Below are 27,569 nucleotides of genomic sequence, written 5' to 3'. Positions count from 1 at the left end.
CCCCCATCTCTCTGATCTGCTACAACCGTATGTCCCACCACGTTCCCTGAGGTCAGCGGACCAATTGCTCCTCACAGTTCCAGGAACTCGTCTTCTCACAGTTCCAGGAACTCGTCTTAAGCGCAGAGGTGACAGGGCCTTCTCTGTAGCAGGACCAAGACTTTGGAATGAGTTACCTCTGCTTGTCAGACAGGTCCCCTCCCTCTCGGTTTTTAAATCCCGTTTAAAAACCCACTACTATTCAGTAGCTTTCAACACCAGAGGATCTGTGTTTTGAACCTGTATGCTCCACACTGGTTTGTTGTCATATTTATTATCTGCGATGTTTTTATGTCTATATTCTGATTTACTTCATTTTGTATTTTGCTTCGTGTGTTGTCTGTTGTTCTGTCTGTACAGCACTTTGGTTGGCCTTGTAGCTGTTTTAAGTGCTCTATAAATAAAATGGTATGGTATGGTTTATAACCCTCTGACGTCAATGAAAGATATAAATAAGGACAGAGCCATGTTGAGACAGGGGTTTCTGTTTTCGGGGTCTTGAGGTATTTTAGCTGTTCAACCTACGAGTTTATGCTTCAAATAAAATCCCCATTTTGCTGTCAATCAGAACCAAGGTGTCTCCTGTTTTATTTAATTAACCCAAAAGTATTTAATGTAGTATTAGCCACTATAACACCAGTCTTAGTAACAAAATCCAGCCCAAAGGCAGCAAGGACACGATCATAAAAAGCAGTTTATCAACAGGGCCGATGGGAGCTCATCCAAAATGCTGCTCACATGTCCGGCGCCATGTTGGTTCCCTGTTGACAACTAGCTTTAGTCGAGCTTAGCTTTATGCTGAAAACAATTGCTTATCGTGTTTCCAGGTTTTGTTCTGTACAAAACATTATTATTTGTTATTCAAGTTGTCCCAACACTATGTTCCTTTATTTATCTGTAAATGTGGAGCTAATAACATTGTAGTGGTTTAAATGTTTAAGATTTTAATCCCTATTAAAGCTACAATTTATTCACAGCACTTCCTCTTCTAATCAAAAAATGCTTTGTAAAGAGGATATAGATTACTTTCTTCGTCTTCCACCAGTATCAAAGTTTACCTTTCTGTCTGTCATGTGACTCTTTCTGACCTACTAGGAGTCATTTACACTGAGTCCAGGACACAGAAGGCTAATCTAGTGTGTGTGTGCGTGCGTGCGTGTGTGTGTGCGTGCGTGCGTGCGTGCGTTGCAGTGTTGAAGATGATGTCCCAGGCAGCAAGGTGAGCCCCTCTATGGACCCCAGTGGTGGCCACAGCTGTAGCCCAGTGATCCACGGCGATGCTTTCTGCCCAAACCAACTGGACAGCCAACTCTATGCACATCTTTTCCTTCCGGGCCACCAGCAGACCTGCAAAGCCAAGCTCCAGCACTCGCAGTCCCTTCTCCACAAACAGACAGAAAAGGAGGCCTTTAAGGACTCGCGCTTGCTGTCAGAGAACTATGAGCCCTCTAACGTCCAGCACAAGCAGGTGAGAGGGGTATGGACACAAACCTCTGACTGTTGATACCTTTAAAAATATATAAATACTATAAATGTGATTTGAATAATGCTGATCATAATGTTTGTTAAATAAATGAAAATTACACTGGGGGTCAGAGGTCAGAACTTTTCTGAGCAGACTGCAACACCCAGCATTTGAAAAAAATAAAAATAAATAAAAAGCTTGCAAAGCCTTACAGCTGTCAAGATTAGTTTAAGATTTTGTGTCATAGACAAATATGCCTTTTTTGATTGAAAATTGAAACATTTTTAATTTTGGAGGTAACATTTGTGATTAATCAGCACACACAGGACAGTTTTTTCAATTAAATTCAATTCAGTTTATTTATAAAGCGCCAAATCGCAACAAAGTTGTCTCAGGGCACTTTACAGGAACATTCACATAAAAGCCAATTAGTAAAGTTTATCTAAGGAATCCAGCAGACAAGTTGAACCTTGGCTTCGTTGCAGTCTCCCATCCTGAGCAAGCACAGTGGAGACAGTGGAAAGAAAAACTCCCTTTTAAAAGGAAGAAACCTCCAGAAGAACCAGCTCAGGACAAGAGACCATCTGCTTTGACCGGCTGGTTGAGAGGACAGGAAGGAGAGACAGACGAACACAGAATGGTAGGTCCAGGTATAGGTCCAGGTGTATCTGAAAGACAAAAAAAAACACATGTTAAGGATAGAAAAAATAATTACAAATACAAAACAGGAACAATAAGATCTGTAATATACAATGGAGCTAGGTTGTTGAGGGCTTTGTAGGTTAGAAGTAAGATTTTGAATTCTATTCGGGATTTGACAGGGAGCCAATGGAGAGAAACTAAAACTGGAGAGAGATGATCTCTCCCACTAACTCCAGTTAAGACTCTGGCAGCAGCATTTTGGATCAACTGAAGACGTTTTAAAGAAGTATTTCGACACCCAGATAATAAACCATTGCAATAGTCCAGTCTAGACGTGACAAATGCATGAACCAGTTTTTCTGCATCATCTTTAGATCAGATGTTTCTAATGTTAGTGATATTATGCACAAGACACAAGTCCATTGTCCTAGTCCATGAGAATATCATTAGTGACTTTTACTAGTGCTGTTTCTGTGCTAGGATGAGTTCTAAACCCTGAGTGAAACTCTTCAAACAGATTATTTCTTTGTAGATGTTCACGCAACTGACCTGCAACTATTTTCTCTAGAATTTTTGAGATGAAAGTTAGATCAGATATAGGTCTATAGTTGGCCAGAATTTCTGAATCAAGATCAGACTTCTTAAGTAAAGGTTTAATTACAGCAACCTTTAAGCGCTGTGGTACATAACCATTCATTAAAGACAAATAAATTAGATCCAAAATGTGTTAGGATTTGTGTATTTGGATTTGAGCAAGAGACCGGGCAACAGGAATGGTTCAAATACTTTATTAAGAAAACACTGCTGGTGGAGGTGGAAGTCCTGGAGCGAGCCCAATCTGCAGAGATATGAGAGGTTGGTGGACTGAAGGGTTGTGTGGCGAGACTTGAGAACAGAAGTGCATCCACTGACCTTCTTATTCAGATGAGATGAGTTCCACCTGATAATGTTGGACAGGGTGATTTCACCGTAGCAAGCAGGATTGTTGCAGAGAGGTAGTTTGGGGAGATCCAGAGGCAATATCCAGGAGTAGAGCAGAGAGTCGGTACAGAGGAGGCAGAGGTCCAATATTGTTTCCAAGAGGGTCATCCAAGAGACGTAGTAATTTATCCAGAAGAGTAGGTCAGAGCCGTGATGAGAGGGGTGAAACAGTAACAGGCAAGGAGCAGGCAATTCAACAATCCAAAAAGACAGGTGTGGGGTCAAGATCAGGCAAACCAAAAGAACTGTGACATGAATGTTGGACATCAATAACCACAAGGGATTCGATAATCTGGCAGAGTGTGGCTGTGAGCATGAGGCTTAAATTGTGCTTGGAACAGGTGGAGAGAATGAGCCTGATTGTGTGGAGGTGCAGAGGGGCGTGGCTTGAAAGCAAGGCTCGAGATCAGAGCATGACAGAGGAAAACAGAGCATGACTTGTTAGAAGTGTGACATAACCCCACCTTTAAGGTCCGGCGCCTGATGGACCTCCAGGTTGATCAGGATGGTTGGTGTGAAAGGTCTTGATGAGGTCCTTGTCCAAGATGTTGCATGCAGGAACCCAAGACCGCTCCTCAGGATCATAACCCGCCCAGTCTACCAAATAGTGTATGCCCCTACCCCACCGTTTGGAGTGGAGGAGTCTCCTAACAGTGAAGGCCGGGGACCCATCGATCAGTCGAGCAGGAGGAGGGGGCCTGGAAGAGGGTTCAAAACGAGAGAGCAGTAGAGGCTTGATACAAGATACGTGAAACATGGGGTGAATCTTGAGTGTCCGGGGAAGCTGTAATCTTACAGCCACGGGGTTGATGATCTTGGATATGGGGAAGGGTCCCACAAAACAAGGTGCCAATTTGCAACTCTCCACCCGGAGGGGAAGATCCTTAGTGGACAGCCAAACCTTTTGGCCCACCTGGTAGGGAGGATTAGGAGAGCAGCGACGATTGGCCCCTTTGACATAAACGGTAGACATTTTAGAGAGATGTCTCTTGGCCATTCTCCACACTCTTTGGCACCTAAGCGCAGCTTGATGAGCAGAAGGAATTTCAGCTTCCCTTTTTTGGATGGTGATCACTGGAGGTTGAAAACCATACATGGTGTAGAAAGGAGATAGACCAGAGGCAGAAGATGGTAGACAATTTATATAATCCTGACTGAAAAATAGAAGCTACTCCTCCACATCGGCCAGTTGTTCTAGGAACATGAAAATTTAAATAAGTAACAGGAGTGGATTCATTTATACCAACAAAATCCTCCTTTTGTAGCCAGGTTTCTGTCTAACCTTCCTAATTCGAAAGATCAGCTGGTCTCTCAACAAAATTGATCAACTTCTCCAGACAGGAGTCAGGGTAAGGAGGACCCTCTTACTGCGACGGAAACAAACTGGATCCATGATGACAACTGTTTTTTTGTTTTTTTTTTGCTGATTGGTTGGTGAATTCTGGATTGTTTACAAATTTGTGTGGATATGTCGAAGCTTGAATTATGTGCAGTTGCATCAGAGAGCTAGAGCAGCTGTTATCAGGACTGTGGACTCTCTAGCAACACACATGAAGGTGGGAGGTTCTCCTTAGGAGTGACAAGGATGGATAAGATTAGGAATTAGATCATCAGAGGCACAGCACAGATTGAATAACTGGGAGATAAGGTTAGAGAGGACACACTGAGATGGTTTGGCCATGTCCAGAGGAGGGACAGTGGGTATACTGGTAGAGGATGTTAGAAATGCAGCTGCCAGGAAAAAGACAATGAGGAAGGCTAAATAAGAGATATATGGATGCAATTAGAGAGTACACGGAGTTAGTTGGGGTGAGGCCAGAGGATGCAAAGGACAGAGTGAGATGGAGAAGGATGACATGCTGTGGCGATCCCTGAAGAGGGAAAAGCCAAAGGAAGAAGAATATATATATTTGAAACATGTTGGGGCTGGAGGCAGTAGCAAAAATGAGCAGTCTAAAGGAGACAACACCTGCATCCACCCTTCTTTATGGTTTACAGTGATATGTTTGCCCGTTTCTATTTTTGATTGTTTTTGTGTCTGTTACCAAAGGATTTCATCAACCACTGCACACATTTTAATGAAACTTGCAGATTGTCATCATGGGCTGTACATCTACAACTGATTACCTTTTGAAGTCAACCACTTCAATGTGCAGACACAGCCAACTGACCTTTAAAACAGAAAAATGGCTACCACTCAATGAGTTTAACAGAAATTGAGTTAAAATTTTGTGTGGCAGTAGCTGAGTCTGATCCATCACACATGTTGTGAGTCTAATCAAATAACACAAGATCTTCATTTTAAATCTTGCCATTAACCATTTTAAGTCAACTCTGTCCATTTGTTCACAAAATATCGTGTGTACTACTGGACAGATTTAAATGAAACTTTTAGGAAATGGGATAACTTTGGAAGTCAACCCAAATCAAGATACATGCCACAGCCAATTTACCTTAGCAAACAGAAAAGATACTATAGTTCAGTCAATTTTACAGATGTTGTGCTGCAATTTGTAGATCCTGCACCCAAGAGTCATTTGCATCACAAGTTACTCATTGTGCAAGATTTTTTGCTTAAATTTGTTTTTGCATTATCTGTTAAAATCAAAACTATTTTATAGCATTTCAAGAACAATAACAATAAATCCAATAAACAATAACATAAACCATGTAATATTGCATGACATTGTGCATAATGTTGTTTTTCATGATTTCGTTTAAAACGCTTATCTGAAAGGAAGTGGGGGATATGCATTCTTTCAAGGAATACTAGGCCTTTTTTACATTCAAGCATCACTTGTGAAGGCTCTGTGTACTCGTTATTTTGTGTGGTCCTAAAAGACATTTAAGAAAAAAGTCAATTGGCTATTTATTGTGACTACTGTACTACTTTTAGAAATCTACAACAACTTTTTTTTTCTTTCAGGTGGAGATGCTAGAGTTTAAATACGGTGGACGTTTTATTACTCGGCATGCTGCACGTACCATCCAAACAGCCTTTCGCCAGTACCAAATGAACAAGAACTCCGAGTGTCTTAGAAGTTCTATGCCTGAGAACCATACGTCCACACAGATTATTCTGTCCAATATGAGAATGCAACTTTCCTTCAAAGGACCTGAAAAATTCCACAGCTCCTACCTTGAAGGAAAGCAGGTCTCACTAACGGATGATGGTAAAGTAGGTGCACCGGTGCATTCTGAACTCAGAGGAGAGAGGTGTATGCAGAACAAGACACCAACAACACAGAACAACTTCCCAGATGTCATTACAGAACTGGAAGATACATTCTCAAGGCAAGTCAAGTCTCTTGCTGAGTCCATAGATGATGCTCTGAACTGCCACAGCCTACACGGAGAGGACAGCCAATCAAAGCCAAAGAGAGCCCATCAGGACACAGACAGAGAACAGCGCTGTAAGATAAAAGCCTCCCACAACTCTAAAGAGATGACAGCATCTTACAGTGATGTCACCCTTTACATCGACGAGGAGGAGTTATCTCCCACCCTTCCTCTGTCTCAGTTTGTGGACTGGCATTCCAGTACAGAATCAGACTCACACCAACTTTTCCTCAGTTCCTCCCACGACTACTGTTCCCTGGTGCACAAGAATGAAAAAGAAAACATGAGTACAAGCAGCCACAATACACCTTACTTAGAGTGTCAGGAGCAGCATCTGTGGGTAGATCACCTTCCCGCACTGACCATAGAGCCCCCTAGCAAGAACCTGGTGGAGTTGCATGATTGTTCAGACTGCAGCTCTTTAAAGAGACAAATTACATACAATCAAAGTGTAAGCAACCAGCAGAGCATCTCCCAACACATCAGCCACAGCCCGCTGCCTTGGGGGCCTTTTAAAGAAGAAAAGACCTCAGCACATCATCCTCAACAGATGGAGACCCACCTAGCTATCAGTGGTACTGCAAACCTGCAGAGCAAGTCAGACTCAAATTTATCAGATGGTGACAATGACAGTATCAACACATCAAACTCCAATGACACCATCAATTGCAGTTCAAAGTCCTCTTCCAGGGACAGCCTGAGGGAGCAGACGCTCACCAAACAGACTTACCACAAGGAAACCTGCAACAGATGGGACTCACCAGCGTTCAGCAATGATATCGTTCGCAAAAGACACTACCGCATTGGTCTGAATCTCTTCAACAAGTATGTATACGTCACTGGGTTCACAGGCAAAGACACAACTCAATCTAACAGAGAAGCTTGAGACCCAGTTCACCTCTGGGAATTTAGATTTGTTTTCAGTGATTTAACTGCAAGTGGTCAGTTCAGGCTGATGGCATTCACACCCAGAACATGTAGACACACAGCCTCCTGATGAGAGGCTGAACATCAGCAGTTTCTGTTAAAACAATACATTCAGACAACTGAACTATATTATTTTTCTGACCTTAACACAATTTAGAGCTATTTGAGTTGCATTGTAGCATATTGATGTTCTCAACTACTTGGAAGAAAAATAATCCATTGATTAGTGACTTCACACGCCAGCCAGTCGGCTTTTTCACAAAACACATCAAGCAAGGACTCAAGAGACCTTCTGACTGCCTCGGTGTGATTTTTGAATGGAGCCAGGCGTGGACGGGGACTGAAGCCAACCCACCCCTGATTCAAATTCAAAAATACTTTATTAATCCCAAAGGGAAATTATTTGTTGTTGTAACTCATTATCCTCATTTCATTAAGGGATGTTATAGATACTGATGGCTGTAGACAGGAAGGATCTCTTGTAAAGGTCCATCCCACAGTGGATCATAAGAAACTGGCTGCAGATGCTGTCCAATCTGTGCACCCAGACTCGGCTGGCCTCTCAGTTCCTCCAGGCTGTAGGACCGCCTGAATGCAGAGCAGAACTCCTCCCAGAGCGATGGTCACTCCTCCCAGCAGTCTGCCGAGCTCCTCATTACTGCGGACTGTAGGTGGACGATCCTGTCCTTCTGCTGTCATGAGCCATGTTTCCTGCTGGTTCCAGGATCTCAGTGGTCAGGCACTCGAGCACAGCTGGCAGGTAGATGAGAATGCGTCCACAGAACATCCTTTTCAACTCATTTGAGGCTGTAGTTGAGATATTATTTGAACTTTTGACATGTTAATCAGCTGCTGTTGGTTGTAGAAAACTGCCTTGTTGCCATGGTTACGCATCATAACAAATGTCTTAAACTAAAAAAGTTTCAGTGAAAATCCTTCCAGCTGCTCAGCAACTGATACCAGAGGAAACAATCATCCAAAAAATGTGATTTACATCCAGAAAAAGAGGAATTAAAGTTTCCAAAAGCAAAATCTCAGAATGAAAGTAACAGAGCTGCTCCAACATGCAGCCACCTTGAGCGGTGCAATTCTAGATGTGCCTCTGTGCCAGAATTATTCACAGGTGAGAAGGTAAAATGACTTTGCAACTCAAAAGTGTGATGAACGGATGATAAATGGTCTGTGTGACCATTCAGTCTTGGGATTAAACAAACAAATTTATTACTGAGGAAAAATCGCTGATGATGCACAGTGACTTTGGATTTAGCTTAAAAATGTATTTAACCACACAGAGGAGAAAGTGCTTTCAAAAAGATTTGCAAAACCAAATCGTTAATTTGGTTAAATGGTTCAAGAAAGATGTTTGTCAGACGTTTATAGCATGGCTCTCCACATCAACGTCTCTTTAGGTTTGGTAATGCTGGCTTTATTTCTGAAAGCTCATGTCTTTGCGGGACGTGGACTGCTCCATCTGTGATGAATACCTGGACTGGTCTGTGGAGGCTTTTCACTCAAATGTTTTGTGCAAGAGTTGGGGATTCAAAATTTGTCTGCATTGAATTCTGAGTGTTTTCAATCACAGACCATTTTGGAAAATTACAAAGTTTTTGTGTGCAAAACTATATTCTTGTTTGTGCACATTACTTCATTTCCCACTAAACATTTTAGGCTTCTCTGCCTGCTTTGTATCTCAGCAGCTGCACCCACATTTATGATTTCATCTTTATGAGTTCTTTAAAATAGAAAATAGATTTGGACCAGTGTTTATAAATAATTATTATTTATTATCAGTGCTGTTTGTAGACCTGGACATTTAGACAACTAGCAACAAAACTAAGTAGGGTTTAAAATGCACGCAACTTTTCTGTGAATAGAAAAATAATTGTCTCAAGGATTTTTTTTCTTACATTTAAAATTCAAGCAATGAGACTGTGAGCTGTTGCAGTTCATGCAATTTTACATTTCACATTTTATAGACCCCTTTGCAAGTGCTGTTTGCCAAATGATCCCAGTATCTAATTTATATCTATCTAATATGACCCATTGCACCAAATCAGAGATTAAGTAAGATTTGGTCAAACTAAAGACATTTTCAGATTTTTGGCTTTTAAAGCTACATTTGTATACCCAGATAATATTGATATTATGAGTGGTTCCAGAGATGTGGCTTGATTTGTCTTGATATTTAGGATAATTCCTAGACAATTGGTCTGATTCCTGTTTTTAGTGTTTCCTAATGAGGATTTATTGATGTCATTTTAAAAGAGGAAACCTCAAACAGATTTAAACATAAGGATTTCCCAGCTGTTGAAAAAAATCTTTGCTAATGCACAGGAAAAGTAGCAAAAAATAACTTTCTTAATTCAAAAACGTTCAATACATAAACATCTGGACTTTATTTGAAACAGAAGACGTATTTCTCCTCATCCGAGGAGCTTTCTCAATTCAAAGAGCAGTGAGTGTGGGGTTCAGGTTATAAGGCCGAGATCAGATACACATACTTATGTAAATTGACAAATCACACCTCACACCTTAACAGTAGGGGTTTCTTAAGGTTTCTCTAATTCACAGACGAGGCCCCTCTGTTCCCATCAGGTGTGAAACTGGCTGGGAATCAATCTTAAAGTTGCATTATATGTTTTTGAAAGTGGAAATCTGAGGCCTCCTCCTCTGTTAAGAGATGGTTTTTCTCTTTTAACATAAATTGCTTCCTTCACCCCCCCCCCCCCCCCCCACCCCTCTCAAACCATCCGTGTTCTCGGTCCAAAATGTGCACGTTTTGTTCCTCAACAGAGTGTCCCTTCTCTGTGAGGTGGAGGTGAACAGCTGAATCTTGTCCTGAGGAGGTGGCTCTCCTGTGTTGAGCCATGCGTCTGTGAAGAGGCTGTTTAGTTTCTCCAATGTAGAGGTCTGGACAGTCCTCGCTGCACTGGACCACATACACTACACCACTCTGTTTGTGTATGGGTGTCTTGTCCTTAGGGTGGACCAGCCTCTGTCTGAGAGTCCTGCTGGGTTTGAAATGTACTGGGATCTTGTGTTTGTTGAAAATCCTTCTGAATTTCTCTGATACTCCAGCAACATAAGGGATGACAATGTTTTTACGTCTGTTGTTCTCCTTTTTCTGTTTATTGGTGTGTTTTGTAGATTTCCTCTCTGACTTGACAAAAGCCCAGTTAGGATATCCACATGTTTGAAGAGCATCTTGGATGTGTTTCTGTTCCTTTTCCTTCCCTTCTGTCTTCGTGGAGATGCGTTCGGCCCGATGTTGTAAAGTTCTGATGACAGAGAGTTTGTGTTCCAGTGGATGGTGGGAGTCAAACAGAAGATACTGGTCTGTGTGGGTTGGTTTTCTGTAAACTTCAATGTTGAGGCTGTCCTCTCTCTCCATCTGAACCAAACAGTCCAAAAAAGGTAGCTTGTTGTTGTTTGCATCCTCTCTGGTGAACTTGATGTTGTTATCGACCGAGTTAATGTGTCTGGTGAACGCTTCTATTTCCTTAGCTTGGGTTTTGACCCAGGTATCATCCACATATCTGAACCAATGGCTTGGCGTTGTTCCCTCATAGGAGTGTAGGGCTCTCTGTTCCACTTCCTCCATGTAGAGATTGGCAACAATGGGTGACACTGGAGATCCCATGGCACAGCCGTGCTTCTGTCTGTAAAAACTGTCATTGAACTTGAAATAAGTGGTGGAGAGGCAGAGATCCAACAGGGTGCAGATCTGGTCTGGGGTGAAGTTGGTCCTGTTGATTAAGTCCTTGTCTTGTAGAAGTTGTTTTCTGACGGTTTCTACTGCTTCAGAGATGGGTATGCATGTGAAAAGAGAAGTCACATCATACGATACAAGGATTTCTCTTGGGGTTAGTTTCAAGTGTTGAACTTTGTTAGCAAAATCAATGGAGTTCTTTATGTGACGAGGTGTGTCTCCAACAAGAGGAGCTAAAATACCAGCCAGATGTTTAACAATATTGTATGTCACTGAGTTCATGCTGCTGACGTTGGGTCTGAGTGGTGTTCCTTCTTTGTGTATTTTTGGGAGTCCATAAAGACAGGGAGTGGCTTCCCCTGGGTACAATCTATAATACAAAGATCGATTGATTGTTTTCTCCTTTTCAAGTTTTTGCAGGTAATCTGTGACTTTCTTTTTGTAGGCACTGGTTGGGTCCCTCTTCAGGGTCTCGTAGGTGTTACGGTCGCTCAGTAGTGTAGTTATTTTTTCCTGGTAATCAGAAGTGTTGAGGACTACTGTGCATCTTCCTTTATCAGCTGGTAAAATGGTGATGTTTTGGTCCTGGCTGAGTGATGTTACAGCTTTCCTTTCCTGTGGTGTGAGGTTTGAAGGAGGCGGTTTGGCACTGGAGAGAGTTGCTAATATTTTCATTCTGAGTTATTCTGCCTCTGCTTCCGTCAAGTTGTTGTTCCTAATTGCAGATTCAGTGGCCGTGATTAGTTCCACAACAGGTATTTCTTATGGAGAGATGGCAAAATTTAGTCATTTTGCCAACACATCTTTCTCAGGTTGTGTCAATGTCCTGTTAGACAAATTTCTAACCTATTTTTTTCCTCTTAAACCCTCGTTCTCCGTTTGACATTTGGGATCGGGGGCAGGGAGGGGGGTAGGCTGCCTGGTTGGAGTCTGGGCAGTGGGTGGGCGTTGGGCCAGGGGGGCGATTGGGGATGGGGCCAGGGCTCCGGTTCTCCCTGGGTTGTTTGGATCTTTTGATCAGGGCTCCTGGTTGCAATGGTCGGCCCTTTGGCTGGGGTGGCTGCCGGGTTCCGGCGGGGAGTCATCTGTGGTTGTGTGTGTGTGGTCGTTGGTGGTGTATAGCAGCGGTCTGGGGCGTAGCTTTGCTTTGACGGGGTGCTGGCTGGTTGGCCTGATGTGACATTCGCAGTGGGGGGTACTGTGTGTGTGTGTGTGTGGGGGGGGTGCATAGGTGGCATGCCGGGGCTTCTCCAGGCCTGTGGTCTGGGGCTGTTGGGGTGCCTGATCCTTGGTGCGTTGGCCGGCCTTCCTCATCTGCTACTCCCTGCTGCTCTGGTCCCCGGCCTGGGGCTGGCTTGTGGTCGCTGTCGGGTGGGTGGGGCGCATGGATGGCCCGACAGAGGCTCTGTCAGGCTGTCTCTGTGTGCCTGTTTATGTCTCGGGTTGGGTTTTAGGTGGTCCCCTCTCTTGGATCAATTTGGGCCCCCCCATTTAATGTAGGGTCAACTCCCCCCATCGCACTCCCCTCCAGTGGTGCTCCCCATGCCGTCAGTGCATTGGCAGCTCAGCATCTGGGACTGGGTGGTGGGGTGTGTGCAGGCCTGCCCTGGTGGCTGCCTGCTGGGGCCTGGGTGCCCTGGCTCTGTTGGGCCTCTGTTGGGGGGTGGTATGACCTCGGGGCTTGGTGTCCATGACCGGATCTACTCTGGAGTGGCGGGTTGCCGGCGGGACCTGTGGACTCGTTGCTGCAGCCTCCTGGGGTTTCTACATTGTGGTTGCTGGGGATCGCCCGGGGCTTCCCTTTGCTTCTCTCTATGGGGGGTGTGGGTGTCCCTGTTGGGGGACTCCCGGGGCTCTGGGCTTGGGGACCGCTAAGTGTCTGTGGCTCCAGTCTTCCCTGTGCTACCCTCATGTCCTGTGGGGATGGGTCTGTGGGTCCCCACATCCACTATTGAACATTTTTATGAGAAACCTTATAGTGACATCATGCTCACACAGGTGTTTAGATTCAGGTGTTTATCAAATTCACACTCAGTTGGGTTGTGATGGCCATCAAATATATATTGTATTACCATGTACTGTATAAAATACTTTCTAATGATGTTACAAGTATCATTATATATGTTGTTTGTTGTTGTGGTTTCTCGGTTTTGTCTTGTTTTTTTTCTTTCCGCAGGTCTAGAGTCAGACTTCAATGATGTTGATTTGTGTTCTCTTTATCTCTCTCCTCTATTGCTATCTCCTTCTTTACATTTTAACCCTTCTCCAACTTTTCTGCTTTGTTTTCTTGTTTTTCATCCCCATGTCCGTTACATTTGGAACAAGCCCAAAGCAAATTCTAATAAAATTTTATTTATATATGAAGCGGAGCATTAAGGCCAGCCATAATGATCTGCTTGTGAAAGTAAATCTGTTGGGCATCACTTTGACTCTCAGACAATAATTCTACATCTGATAAACACTTCCAGTGCTCATTGAGGTCACTCAGACAGAGCATTGTTCAAATACAGTCCAATTACTCAGAACAGTGTTCAGCAGCAAGTGTGAACAGGTTCTCAAAACTAGGTTCTCCCAATGACATAACAAATTACAAACCAATAATTAATACAAAATAGTATTTATGAAAAAACAAACTTTTTTTTTTAATTTTAGGACCAAAGAAAGTCCAAAAATCCCTTAATGACAACAGATGAATAATACCCAGCAGTGATGCTGATTAAAACACATTTACATGACTTCTAAGCGTGAGTCTCATTCTGCTGCACTTCATGTTGACTGGGTTGTTTGGTTTCTTCTAGAACATGCAATCAGCATCTCAAACTTCTCTTCTCAAACTCCTCTCCACTTCTCTTACTTTCTGCCTCCATAAATCCTGTCCTGATGCTGACAAACAGTGAGCCAGAGTGGAAGTACAGTGGGATGATCAAAGTTTTGGATTGTGTCTTCACCCCCTTTTTTCTTTCTCTTGATTTTACTTTGACTCACCTTTATGTTTTAGGAAACCAGAAAAAGGCATTCAATATATGATGGAGCAGAACTTTGTACAGGACACTCCAGTGGGCGTGGCCCACTTCCTGCTACAAAGAAAAGGCTTGAGTAGGCAGATGATTGGCGAGTTCCTGGGTAACAGACAGAAGCAGTTCAACCGAGACGTCCTCGAGTGAGTATTTCTGTTTGGCCAGCCCCTTGGTATACCTGCATATCTAAATGGATTATGATTGAATTTACCACGTAATGCTGCACACAGAATTGTGCAGTTGTCTCCAGAAAGCAGAATATTCAGTTCTATACGAAGATAAATTGGTCTCAAAAGTAGTCACACAAACAAACAAGACTTGTATGCATACAAAATATCCACAAGCATACCATAAGTTTTACAAATGCATGAATACTTTTTCAAATGTACACATTTCAAATTGCACAAGTATAAATATCGTGCACACACAAATAGTTGAAGACATGGACAAATCACTATTTTTTTGGAGAGAAAGAAAATACCAGAAAATGTGTTTTCCCAGTAGTTTTTGCAAAGGAAGAATAACCTATTTTCCATCCATCCATCCATCCATCCATCCATCCATCCATCCATTATCTTCCTCTTGTTCTGAAATCAGGTCTTGAGGGCAGCAGCTTGAGCTGGGAGGTCCAGTCATCTCTTTCCACAGTCACCTCTTCCAACCCTTCTGGGAGGACTCCAAGACGTTCCCAGGTTAACTGAGACATAGTCTCTCCAGCGTGTCCTGGGGTCTCAGTCGGACATGCCATAAGCACCTTCCTAGGGAGGCGCCCAGGAAGCATCCTTACCAGATGCCCAAACCACTTCAACTGGCTCCTCTCGATGTGGAGGAGCAGCGGTTCTACTCTGAGTCTCTCCTGATGACTGAATTTGGCACCCTGTCTCTGAGGGAGAATCCAGCTACACTGCAGAGGAAACTCATTTCAACCACCTGTATCCAAGATCTCGTTCTTTCGGTCACTACCCAGAGTTCATGACCATAGGTGAAGGTAGGAACCTAGACTGACCGATAAACAGAGAGCTTTTGCCTTACAGCTCAGCTCCCTCTTCACCACAGCGGACCGGTACAGAGTCCGCAATATCACAGATGCTGCACCAATTCCTCTGTCAGTCTCACGCTCCGTTCTTCCCTCACTCTTGAACAAAACCCCAAGATACTTGAACTCCTCCACTTGGGACAGAACCTCACCCTGAACAGAGCAATCCACCCTTTTCCAACCTAACTATTGTGAGTAATTTATTTCAAATGTAGGGTGGCACAGTTGGTAGAGCTGCCGCCTCTCAGCGAGAAAGTCACCGGTTTAAATCCCAGCCTGGGACCATTCTGGGTGGAGTTTGCATGTTCTCTCCGTGCTGTGTGGATTTTCTCCAGGTACTCCAGTTTCCTTCCACAGACCAAAAACATGCATGTTAGTCTGATTTGTAACTAAATTGTCCCTAGGTGTGAGTGAGAGAGAGAATGAACGGTTGTTTGTCTCGTTTGTCTCTGTGTGTCCCTGTGATGGACTGGAGACCTGTCCAGGTGTCCCCCGCCTCTCTCACAGTGTTGGCTGAATATGGGCACCAGTGACCCCCGCAACCTGAAAAGAAAGAATCGGGTAAAGATAATGGATGGATATTTCAAATCTACAGTTCACACAAAAATACCAGAAATTAGATTTTTTCCAGTAGTTTTTCCATAAGAAGAAAATGTTCACTATGTGGACTGTACAGCTGAAATAAAAATTACAAACTTAGGAAAACTTGTAGGAAAGCTACTAGGAAGATATATTTTCTAGTAAAATATGTATTTTTCCTGATAAATCTTTCACATGAAGAATAAGCTCATTTTAGGGTGTTTATCTTAATCATACAGTTCACAGAATTAACATTTTTGGAATTCAGTAACGTCAATGTAAGCATATGTTTTTGTTAATATAGATATTTTTAATATATGTGTTTTAATATAGATGTGTTTTAATATAAATGTGTTTAAATATATGGGGTTATACATTATTGTGCCAAGTTAGAAATGAGTCTTTTCACAATAACAATAAACCTGGTAAGGCTTAGATTTCCCAGCTTTTTCCCAGCCTTGAATGCAGCATTATTTGTGAATCTGGAGCATCAATAAAGTTAAAAGTCACATTCACAGGCAGCTGATCCGTGCACAGCAGATGATTACTGCACATGCAGTTGATTTTTGTGTGCTCAGAATATTCTTACTTGTAAACTGAAATGTGAATGTTTGAAAAGCTGTTTATGCATTTGTCAATTTTGTGGTACACTTGTGTTTCTTACTGTACTGTATAATCTTTCTGTACACTTGTGTGATAATAAAACAACAATTAACAACAAAGAACAAACAAACACTACCTAACTTGGTACCTATCAACGTATTAAAGTGCTAAACTGGTGAGTCACTTCTTTTATTAGCAAGAAAATTTCCCCCGTCTTAACTTTTTAAATGTGTCGGAAGAACAACTAGAAAAAAATATTTTGTTTAAATTAAATCGTGTAGGGTTAATAATTCAAATGTTTTTACATCAAAGTCAAACTAGTCAGCAACTAAAAACAAAGAGTTATCAGTCTAACAGTTGAATTATTTTTGATAAGCAAGGAAGGCAGTTTGTGTGAAGTTTCTGAGGAGTTTTTAACAGTGGCATGCCTGAATGTGTCTGTGTCCTTACTGTTATAATCATTCATGTCTGATTCTCCAGCTGTGTGGTGGATGAAATGGACTTCTCGGGTCTGGAACTGGATGAAGGACTTAGGAAATTCCAGGCCCAGATCAGAGTGCAGGGAGAGGCACAGAAGGTTGAGCGGCTGATCGAGGCCTACAGGTAAAAATCTTCAGTACAAGTTCAGACTGATTGATGATCACCAGCTGGTGGCTGCTATTCTTTTTAGATAGCAGAGACTAAAATGTTTCAGGCTGCCCAGAAGTACTACAAAGCTGGGTTCTCAAAGGCTGGCCTTACAGTGTCTGTTACTTATAGGGCATGTACCTCATACCTACTGGGTACATACCTGATACCTATAAGGAGGGGTACCTAATACCTACCTGATACATAACGGGCATGTAATTGATCATTACTGGCTATTTACCTGTTACTTAAATGGTATCTACCTGATACATACAGTGTATTTACATGTTATTTAAAGGGTATGTACCTGATACTTACTGGGTACCGTACCGGCATATAAGTCATTCCAGCGTATAAGTCACATTAGTCAAAAAAGCATCATGAAGAGAAAAAAAAAACATATATAAGTCGCTTTGGCGTATAAGTCACATTTATGATGCATCACTGCTGATCCGTCGCGTTTAATATGTGTTTATTATGCGTTTATTATGTGTTTATTATGCGTCTATTATGCGTTTATTTAACAGTCAAAACAGCTTCATTTCGCCAGGGCGGTGCAGCTCCATCCATCCATTCATCACGGCCAGAGCCACTAGCTCTCCAGCATTCTTCTGCCTGCACCAGCTGCGAGAAGCGAGCGCACACGGGAGGACTCGCTGTTGCAGTTCTTTGAAATTTCACTAGATTAACTCTTACAAACAATTGTTTGCTTGACATTATAGCAAAGGTGTGTCTCAGTTGAACTTTTCCTTAATAAAGGCACTTTAATGGTCAAAACAGCTTAATTTCACCTGGGTGGCATGGCGCCATCCATCCATCCATCCATCCATCCATCCATCCATCCATCCATCCATCCATCCATCCATCCATCCATCCATCCGTCGCGGCCGGAGCCACTAGCTTTCCAGCGTTCTTCCTCCTGCCCCAGCTGAGTGAAGCGAGTGTGCACAGGTGGACTCACTGTTGCAGTTCTTAGAAATTTAAAGCATCAATCAAAAATTGTTATGAATATGGAAAAAAAGTATATAAGTCGCAGGACTGACAAATCTATGCAAAAAAAATGTGACTTATACACCAGAAAATACAATATTTACCTGTTTTACTTAAAGGGTTTGTACCTGATACCTACTGGGTATGTAACTGATACTTACAAGGTACATACCCAGTACAAGGTATGTAGCTGTTACTTAAAGTGTATATGCCTGATACATACAGGCTGTGTACCTGATACTTACAGGGTACATACCCATTACTTACAGGTTATATACCTTGTACATAATGGGGACATATCTTGTTCTTACAGAGAATGTATCTGGTAATTATGGGGTTTGTATTTAGTGCATACGGGGTACATATCAACATTATGTTACTGGTACTCAGAAATTATGTAACCGGTACTTACTGTGTACATGTCGTAAGAGGATTTGCGTTAAGTACATATTCTTTAAGTACCATGTACACACAGGGAGCTGTTGTGGATTTTCTGGGATGATGGTAGGCTCAAGGATTAAACAAGTCAGTTTTATTTTGTGGCATTTGTTATACAAAAGATGTAAAGAGTTTTGTTTTCTTTAAATGCAGATTATAATTGTTGGTAAAGGTTTTTTTTTTTTAATGTAATTTTGTGTTTTGTTGCCAGTTTTGGCCAGAATACTCTTGAAAATGATTTTTGTTTTCAATGAGTTTCTCCTGGTTAATAAGTTAGGATAAGTTGGGACTCATCAGTGATAATAAGTACTACATACTATGAACACAATCCAACTGTCTGTAAAGTTTCTGTGTCTTTGCAGTCAACGCTATTGCATCTGCAACCCTGGCATGATGAGACAGTTCAGGAACCCTGACACCATTTTCATCCTTGCCTTTGCCATCATCCTCCTCAACACTGACATGTACAGCCCCAACATCAAACCAGAAAGGAAGATGACACTGGAAGACTTTGTTAAAAACCTTCGAGGTACTTTGCTCTCCATCACATTCACTTTTTCTGTTAATAGTGGGTTTTTGTTGAGGAAAAGCACTTAGTGAACGTGAACAGACTTTGTGGATATTAGTGATGGGCTATATTATATGACTACAGTCCTCTGAACAGTCTGTAAATCAAGTGCAGGAGATTTTCACCTGCTGTGTGAGGTCCATGGGCAGCTCAGCATCACCCATAAATCTGGAATTGATCATAACCCCATCTTTGTTGCTCTGACAGGAGTGGATGATGGGGAGGACATTCCCCAAACGATGTTGGTGGGGGTATATGAGCGGATTCGCAAGCAAGAGCTCAAAACTAATGAAGACCATGTTTCCCAGGTTCAAAGTGTGGAAAAACTGATTGTCAGGAATAAGCTGGTAAGTTGGAAAGTTTGCCTTTCAGCTGCTTGAATGCAGCAGAATTCTACTTTATTTCCATAAAACCTTCGCTGAAAATTACCCAAATCGAATTTCACACCATGTCTTGTTAGGTTGGTTAAAAAAGAACCTCAACACAAAAAGCAACATACAGATGACATAATAAAACATATGCATGTGGAGTGGATGAGGGTGAAGTGGGAGGGGGCTCCCAGCACAGGCCGCCCAAGAAAGCGTCACAGCCGCCTGGTGCTTCGCATCCAATCTAGGTTATCGCACTGGGGGGAGGGGCAAAAGGAGGGAGGCCAGCGAAGGCAGCGAGTTGAGGGGTGTGTTTATAGCTGTGTGAGTGAGTGTATGCATGGTGCGTTTGTAAGTCCGTGAACACTGTTCCAGATAGCCCCCCCACCCGCCATAGTCCATAATAAGTGATGGTGCACTGTTTATCAGCCGGCCTCAGTAGACCTCTGACACAGGTCCACAGATGTCCTTGGGGAAAGGAACAGGTAGTGGAAGCAGAGCATCTTGTTCACATAACATCCAGGAGAATTTGAGATAGTCAACCTTCCAAGGTTGACACGGGGAGCCAGATTCAGATAACAACAGTTGTTTTGGGTCAGGCCTAGGGGTTGAACGACTACATAATTTTAAACTCGACATTAACATAATAAAACTCGAGTAGAACTCGAGTACTTGATGACATCATAGGATATAAAGATACAAAAATACATAAATAAATAAAACTGCAAAAAAGGTAATTATTTACAAAAAAAGACCAACAAAACATAGGAAGCATATATTATGCTCCTACCATTTATCATATTGCAAAGTCACAGGATAACTAAACTATTAGTTATTAGTATTAAGCTGCAAAATTGAAAGAAACATGCGGCACGTCAAAAAGGAAACTAAAAACAGTGGGGCGCTCCTCAGCCCCATCCTACAAGGTCAGACAAAGGGTTTGGCTCTCGACCCAGAACATATACCTCAAAGACACCCCACGTAAGTTGTCCCCCCACTTTTCCTATTGCTCATCAAATTAGTCCCACTACAGTCAGACTCCAGCTACCTGCTGCTTTGATGAGGATTCATCTCACCTTCCACGAGTTCCAACTAAAGCCCATCTCTGAAAGCCCACTATGCCCTCCCACCAACCTCCATTCGCCACCTCCCCGTCTCATCGACAACCATCCGGCCTTCGCGGTCCGCTGAATCGTGGATGTAAGGTGATGGGGTCGGGGGTTTCAGTATTTGGTCGACTGGGAAGGGTACAGCCCTGAAGAACGGTCATGGATCCCGAGATCATTCATCTTGGACTTCAGCCTTATCACTACGTTCTTCAAGGCACACCCAGAGAAGCGCTTCAGGTCGCTGGGCGGTGATTCAGCATGTTTTCAGAGTTCATGGGATCCCTTCTGACATGGTATCTGATAGAGGACCACAATTCATCTCCCAGGTATGGCACAATTTTTGTAACACTCTGGGGCCACAGTTAGCTCAACTTCAGGATACCACCCCCAAGCTAACGGACAAGTCGAACGTTGGAACCAGGGGTTAGAAACAACCTTGAGGTGTGTGGTGGAAAACAATCTTGCTGATTGGTGCAAACATTTAGTATGGGTTGAATATGTTCATAACACACATACTTCCTCAGCCACAGGCCTGTCACCCTTCGAGACCTCCCAAGCTTTTAACAGCATGTGGGCATACCAACACGTGGAAACAACACGCTGGACCGTATTTACATGAACGTAAAAGATGCATACAAAGCTGAACCCCACCCCCACCTAGGATTCTCTGATCTCATCTCAATCTTAATGATACTTGCTTACCTCCCCCCACTGAGACGCTCCAGACCGGTACAAAAGAAAGTTAAATGTTTGATAGAGGACAGTGGCCCCATACTGAGAGATTGATTTGATTGAACAGACTGGCAGGTTTTCAGAGAAGCTGCTGAAAATGGAGGATCGCTTGATCTGGACCAATACGCATCCTCAGTTCTGGGATACATTAGTACATGTACTGACACCGTCTTCATCATCGGATATGTTAAAAGCTACCCAAACAGAAAACCTTGGCTGAATGCACAGGTGTGCACCCTGCTGGAAGCCAGGAACACTGCCTTCAGGTCTGGAAACTCACAGGAGCTGAGAAGGACAAGGAAAGAGCTAGTTGCTGGTATAATTTTTTTTTTTCATTTAGCCTTTATTTATCCAGGTTAGTCTCATTGAGCCACGAGAACTCATTTGCAAGAGAGACCTGTTTTTTAGGGAGCACATGGTGGGGGTTAAGGGCCTTGCTCATGGGCCCAGAGTGGGGCGAATGAGGGTGGGGGCAAGTGTGGGTGTTTCACCTACCCCACCCACAATTTTGATGTTGTCGGGGCCGGGGCGTGAACCGGCGATCTTCGGATCACAAGCCCACCTCTCTAACCTCTGCGCCACCACTCCCCATTAAGAAGGTCAAGGCCACATATGCACAGAGGATCAGGGGTCAATTCACCTCACAACACCCTTGGAGCATGTGGAGGGGCATTAAGTGCATAACAGATTATAAAGGAAGGAGTGAACAATGCCCCAAAGACCCATCTCTGCCTGATGACCTGAACAAGTTCTATGCACACTTTGAAGACCCGAACAGACCACCCAGCACCAGACTCACCTCACCACCTGATGAAGAGCATCTCAGCATGACCTCAACAGAAATAAGGAGTACTTTCAAGAGGATTAATCCGCACAAGGCAACCGGCCCAGACAACATCCACGGAAAAGTGTTGAAAGAATGTGCCGATCAGCTCTGCGAGGTGCTGGCAGACATCTTTAACACCTCACTTACCCTGGAAACAGTTCCCACCTGCCTGAAGACTGCCACCATCATCCCAGTCCCAAAAAGCTCTACAGTGACTGGTCTGAATGACTATCGGCCAGTGGCCCTCACCCCGATAGTCACTAAATGCTTCGAAAAACTGGTCATGACCCACATCAAAACAACCATCAACATCAACGAGGACCCTCATCAGTATGCATACCATGAGAGCCGATCAACAGAGGATGCCATCTCCTCTGTGGTCTACACTTCGCTTATCCACATGGAGCAGAAGGCCTCCTATGTCCATATGCTCTTTGTGGACTTCACATCTGCCCTCAACACCATGATCCCCCAAACCCTGATGTACAAATTACTCGCACTAGGACTAAGCCCCTCCATTTGCAACTGGGTACTAGACTTGTTAACAAACAGACCACAGTTAGTTAGGATCCACAACTTCTCCTCCTCCACCATAACCCTCAGCACTGGCTCTCCTCAGGGATGTGTGGTGAGCCCCCTCCTGTTTACTCTGCTCACGTATGATTGTGCAGCTACCCATCCAGGCTGTCACATTGTAAAGTTTGCAGATGATACAGCGGTAGTGGGATGCATCACAAACAATGATGAGTCCAGATACAGGCAGGAGGTGGAACACCTGGAGAGCTGGTGCAAAGAGAATAACCTTCACATCAATGTGAAGAAGACAAAGGAGATGATTGTGGACTTCAGAAGGAACAAACACATCTACACCCCCCTGAACATAAGAGGATCTGTAGTGGAAGTGGTCTCCAGCTACAAGTATTTGGGTGTACACATGAATGACAACCTCAGCTGGAGCAACAACACCACCAGCCTGATGAAGAAAGCTCATCAGAGACTCTACTTCCTCAGACAGCTGAGACGAGCTGGTCTGGGAAGCTCAGTCCTCACCTCCTTCTCCAGGTGTGCAGTGGAGAGCATCCTGTGCTCCAGCATCAACGTGTGGCATGGAGGCTGCACAGCTGCAGAAAGAAAAGCTTTGCAGAGAGTGGTGAAGGCTGCACAGAAGATGTTGGAGTCAGTCTCCCCACCATCACAGACATCTACACCTCCAGATGCAGGAAGAGGGCCACCTGCATCATGAAGGACCCCACCCACCCAGCACACACACTTTTTGCCCCACTCCCCTCAGGAAGGAGGTTAAGGAGCATTAAGTGTAGAACCACTAGACTGAGGAACAGCTTCTACCCTGAGGCTGTTAGACTCATGAATCTCTAACTAGAATAATCACTGTGAAAAATCACATGTTGCTGCTGATCTGTTTCATTTTGCTGCTGATTTGTTTCAATGTTGCTGCTGATCTATTCCATGTTGATGTGTTCAGGCGTGCTCATCTGCTCACACAGACTCATGTTCGTGCTGCTGTTCGATGTAATGTTTTTATTCTATTAGTGCTTAGTGTATATTTAGTTGATGTTTTTCTTAGTTCATATCTTAGATGTTATTACTGTTTTTCTTATACATTTTATTGTTGGATGTAACTGGGACCCTGTGTACATAATTTCGCTCCACCACATGTACCACATGAGGTGCGAATGACAATAAAGAAACTCTGACTCTGACTCTGATGTTGTCACTTAACCAATCAAAAGCTTCTAAAGCCATGACATCATTACCTGAGCTTCCTCAAAAACTTCAAAAACATGGTATTCTTTATTGTACAGTATGTAAACATGTGACACCAAAGAAAGTAATAAAAAAATCCATCCATCTATCTTTCCATCCATCCACCCACCCACTCATCCATCCATCAATCAATCCATACATACATACATACATACATCCATCCATCCATCCATCCATCCATCCACCCACCCATTCATCCATCCATCCATCCATACAGACATACATATAACCATCCATCCATTCATCTATCCATCCATACAGACATACATATAACCATCCATCCATTCATCCATCCATCCTGGACATACAGGTGCCCATGTCCAGCTATCACTGTGCGAGATGCGGGGGACACCCTGGACAGGTCTCCAGTCCATCACAGGGACACATAGAGACAAACAAGACAAACAACTCTTCACTCTTTCATTCTCACCTAGGGACAATTTAGAGTTACCAATCAGCCTAACATGCATGTTTTTGATCTGTGGGAGGAAACCGGAATATCAGGAGAAATCCCACACATTTTTCTGTACATTTTGTAGAATAATGTGAATGTCTAATGTGAGGCAGATGGACTCAGACATGATTTTCTTTTGTTTGCAGATTTTGTCACTCCCTCATCGGAGGCTGGTTTGTTACTGCAGGCTGTTTGAAGTACCCGACACAAACAAACCACAAAAACTGGGCTTTCATCAGAGGGAGGTCTTCCTCTTCAATGACCTTCTAGTGGTATGGCACACATGGATCTAAAGAGAAAATATGGATGTATGAATTAACCTAAATCAACTATGTTTTTTTTCAGGTTACAAAAATTTTTCAGAAGAGGAAGAACTCTGTTTCATACAGTTTTCGTCAGTCGTTCTCACTAAATGGCATGCAGTTACTTCTATTTGAGAATCAGTGTAAGTCTCGTTTTATTTTTATTGCCTGCCACCAAAATGTGAAGGCTGCTGATAACATTTGTGTCTGCATGTGTTTACGTGTGTCTGTCACCAAAGTATCTCATGAACCATAAATTCTTTTTCAATGAAACAAGGGAAAATAAATTATTGGAGGTACATTTACAACTTTTAAACTTCAACTCATACTAAATTGCTGCCACAGTTGAATAACCTTAAAAAAACCCAAAGTGGCTATAATTGAGGGAGTTTTACAGACATTTAGTTAATGTTTGCTGGTTTAACACTAACATGTGGTTGGGTGGTAGGTTATTCACAACACTCACCCCAAATGCTACACATTGTGCAAAATCTATGTTAAAAACTTTGGCCCTAGCTGTTGAAATCAACACTATCTGTTCACAAAATATCTTATGAACCGCTGAATTTTATTGAAACTCCAAGAAAGTTATTATTGGATCTATAACTGACAATCCAATTAGGGATGGCCACCAAAACTAATTGACATTATTAAACACAAAAATGGCTATAACTTGTCGATTTTACTGATATTGGGCTAAGATTTGGTGTGGTAGTAGTTGAGAGTCATTCAAAGCACATACTTTGAGTGTAACATCTTCCAAAATTGAATGAGATTTTTCATGACATCCTGGTTGCCAGTCAATGTGATTAAAATGGAGAAGCAAAATCAGGAATGTTTTATATAAGGACAGATAATTAATCTTTTGACAGAGTATGTTGCATGTCTCTGATCTCCCACGGAACATGTGAAAAACTTTCCCGAAGGGGTGAGATGCAGATCTCTTGGAGCAGGGGCTCCTCCAGGCATTCCCAGTTCACGTTCACTACTTGTTTGGGTTTACCAGGTCTGTCCTGCAGCCTCTCTTACCACTGGATTCAACTCCGCCTCGTGGTGATTAGCTGACAGATTTCTTTACTCAGGTGACAAAAGCTATTTTGCCATTGAAAAGTGTGACTTCAGTCAGTTCTCGTCTCATCGGTTCTTCTCAGGCGTAGGTGATTTGCCACTTTGACCTGTTTCCCCACTCTGTGGGCAGGATCGTCAGTGCAAAGTGGGCAGACATCGTAATTGAATCTGGCTTCAAATTTTTTTACCTTGTCCTGGCATTGCTTAAAGGTCTGGAGTAGCCATACCGCACCATTATCTCTGATATCTCACAGTAAATTTGCTTGTTTCTTGTAGCGCCGTCCAGCTCATGCTGATTCCACCATGAAAAGTCTGGACTTCAACATTGGTCTGTGGCACTATTTTTGGAGCTTCCATACTGAATTAGAAACTAGAAAACTGGAAAAACAAACTATCCCACACACTACAATGATTGTAGAGGAAACAGCAGTTCATGTGTAGTTTGCAGTTTGACTGGGTGAGTCATTCAGTGATGTATATCTGCTGGCCAGTCAAGAGCTGCGGTCTGCTTTTGTTAAATTTGTCACCTCAGAGCAGTTCGCTTAGAACCACTACCAAGAAGGTCCCATAAACCGGTTTGAGTGAGGGTGGGTACCTTCAGTGGGCAGGCCCTTAACTGGTGTGGTATGGTGCGGAACCGATGAGTGTAGAGGCTGTAGCAAAGTGCCATAAGACAGAGGATTGCACATTATGATTATAAATTCAATCAGTGACCTTTGACCTAAGGTGGCTTGGTACCAAGTAAACTTGATACTTCCCTTCTGGACCGCCATATACTGAACATGGTGTTTGTTATAGACAGCCCATACCTAGCACTGAAGTCCAATAACAGAACCTCACCAGGGTCCAGATACAGGAGGTCTTTCCTCCCAAACACCCCTTCCTCATTTCTCCATCACTGCCCATTTGGGCATTAAACTCAAACATGAGAAAACCAGAATTCAACACCCATTCCAGGGTACTATCCAGAGACTCTATCTGAACTGCTGTTTGGCACAGAAGCACAAAGTCAGAAAACTCCAACACCGAGGTGGAGATGTGAGCCCAACCAAATCTAATGAGTATTACTCAACCTCACATGCAAGCTCTGGCTCTTTACACCCCAGTGAGGTGACGTTCTGTGAGGGACTGGTGCTCTCAGGGACCTTCCGTAGCCGCGTGGCCTGCAAAACACCCAACTTTGATGGTCTTCCTCACAGTTGGTGGGTCGTTGGGATGACGAAATCATCCTTTAAAGACTGCATTTTGTATTTACCGGTACTCAGGTTTTCCTTGCTTACTATCAACAATTGTTTGATTATGTAGAACATTAAAATGTGACACAAAACAAAACAAATCTGAAAGGAGGCACAAATGTTCGTGCTGCTGTTCGGCATATTGTGTTTATTGTTTTAATGCTATTAGTGCTCAGCATTTTTAGCTGATGTTTTTCTTAGTTCATATCTTAGATCTTATTACTGTTTTTCTTTTACATTTTATTGTTGGATGTAAATGGGACCCTGTGTACATAATTTCGTTCCAACACATGTACCACATGTTGTGTGCATGACAATAAAGAATGTCTGACTCTCTCAAATGTTTCTCAAATGCTCTGTAAACACTTTCTTCAGACGGTCACGTCCAAACAGACAAATATCTGTCTATTATAAGACAATGTGACATTTACAGAAAGTATGCACGTTTATATTTAATATTGTTTCACTCTTTTGCAAATGCAAGGTCATCCGCTGGTGCTTTTCAGCAGCATTTTGTAACAGCTTGGCTTTTGGTTTCTTTAGATTATTTCCATGGAGTTCGGCTGACCTCAGCCGTTCCTGCAGCGGACATTAAAGTCCTCATCAATTTCAATGCTGCCAACCCTCAGGATCGCAAAAAGTTCACTGATGATTTGAAAGAGTCTATTGCAGAGGTCCAAGAGATGGAGAAGTACCAAAATGAATGTAAGTTTTTATATATATATATATA

General features: G+C 42.9%; 1 protein-coding gene across 1 annotated transcript in view; it reads left to right on the top strand.

Annotated features, from left to right (window-relative positions):
• Positions 1 to 1,236: 1,236 nt before the first annotated feature.
• Positions 1,237 to 27,569, top strand: part of iqsec1b (IQ motif and Sec7 domain ArfGEF 1b) — a 35,045-nt gene continuing 8,712 nt past the window's right edge. Inside the window, exons 1-11 of the mRNA XM_037678546.1 lie at positions 1,237 to 1,507; positions 6,054 to 7,291; positions 14,101 to 14,262; positions 16,818 to 16,940; positions 18,755 to 18,921; positions 19,168 to 19,311; positions 22,061 to 22,077; positions 22,615 to 22,620; positions 24,381 to 24,506; positions 24,580 to 24,679; positions 27,383 to 27,544. Coding sequence (XP_037534474.1) covers positions 1,271 to 1,507; positions 6,054 to 7,291; positions 14,101 to 14,262; positions 16,818 to 16,940; positions 18,755 to 18,921; positions 19,168 to 19,311; positions 22,061 to 22,077; positions 22,615 to 22,620; positions 24,381 to 24,506; positions 24,580 to 24,679; positions 27,383 to 27,544 — 2,482 coding nt within the window. The 5' untranslated portion in view covers positions 1,237 to 1,270. The remainder of the gene's footprint in view (positions 1,508 to 6,053; positions 7,292 to 14,100; positions 14,263 to 16,817; positions 16,941 to 18,754; positions 18,922 to 19,167; positions 19,312 to 22,060; positions 22,078 to 22,614; positions 22,621 to 24,380; positions 24,507 to 24,579; positions 24,680 to 27,382; positions 27,545 to 27,569) is intronic.

Source organism: Nematolebias whitei, chromosome 7 (assembly GCF_014905685.2).
Source record: "Nematolebias whitei isolate Nwh7 chromosome 7, NemWhi1, whole genome shotgun sequence".
In the NCBI taxonomy this organism is placed as follows: Eukaryota; Metazoa; Chordata; class Actinopteri; order Cyprinodontiformes; family Rivulidae; genus Nematolebias; species Nematolebias whitei.
The sequence above is the reverse complement of the archived record's forward strand: the minus strand, read 5'-3'. Positions and strand labels throughout refer to the sequence as shown.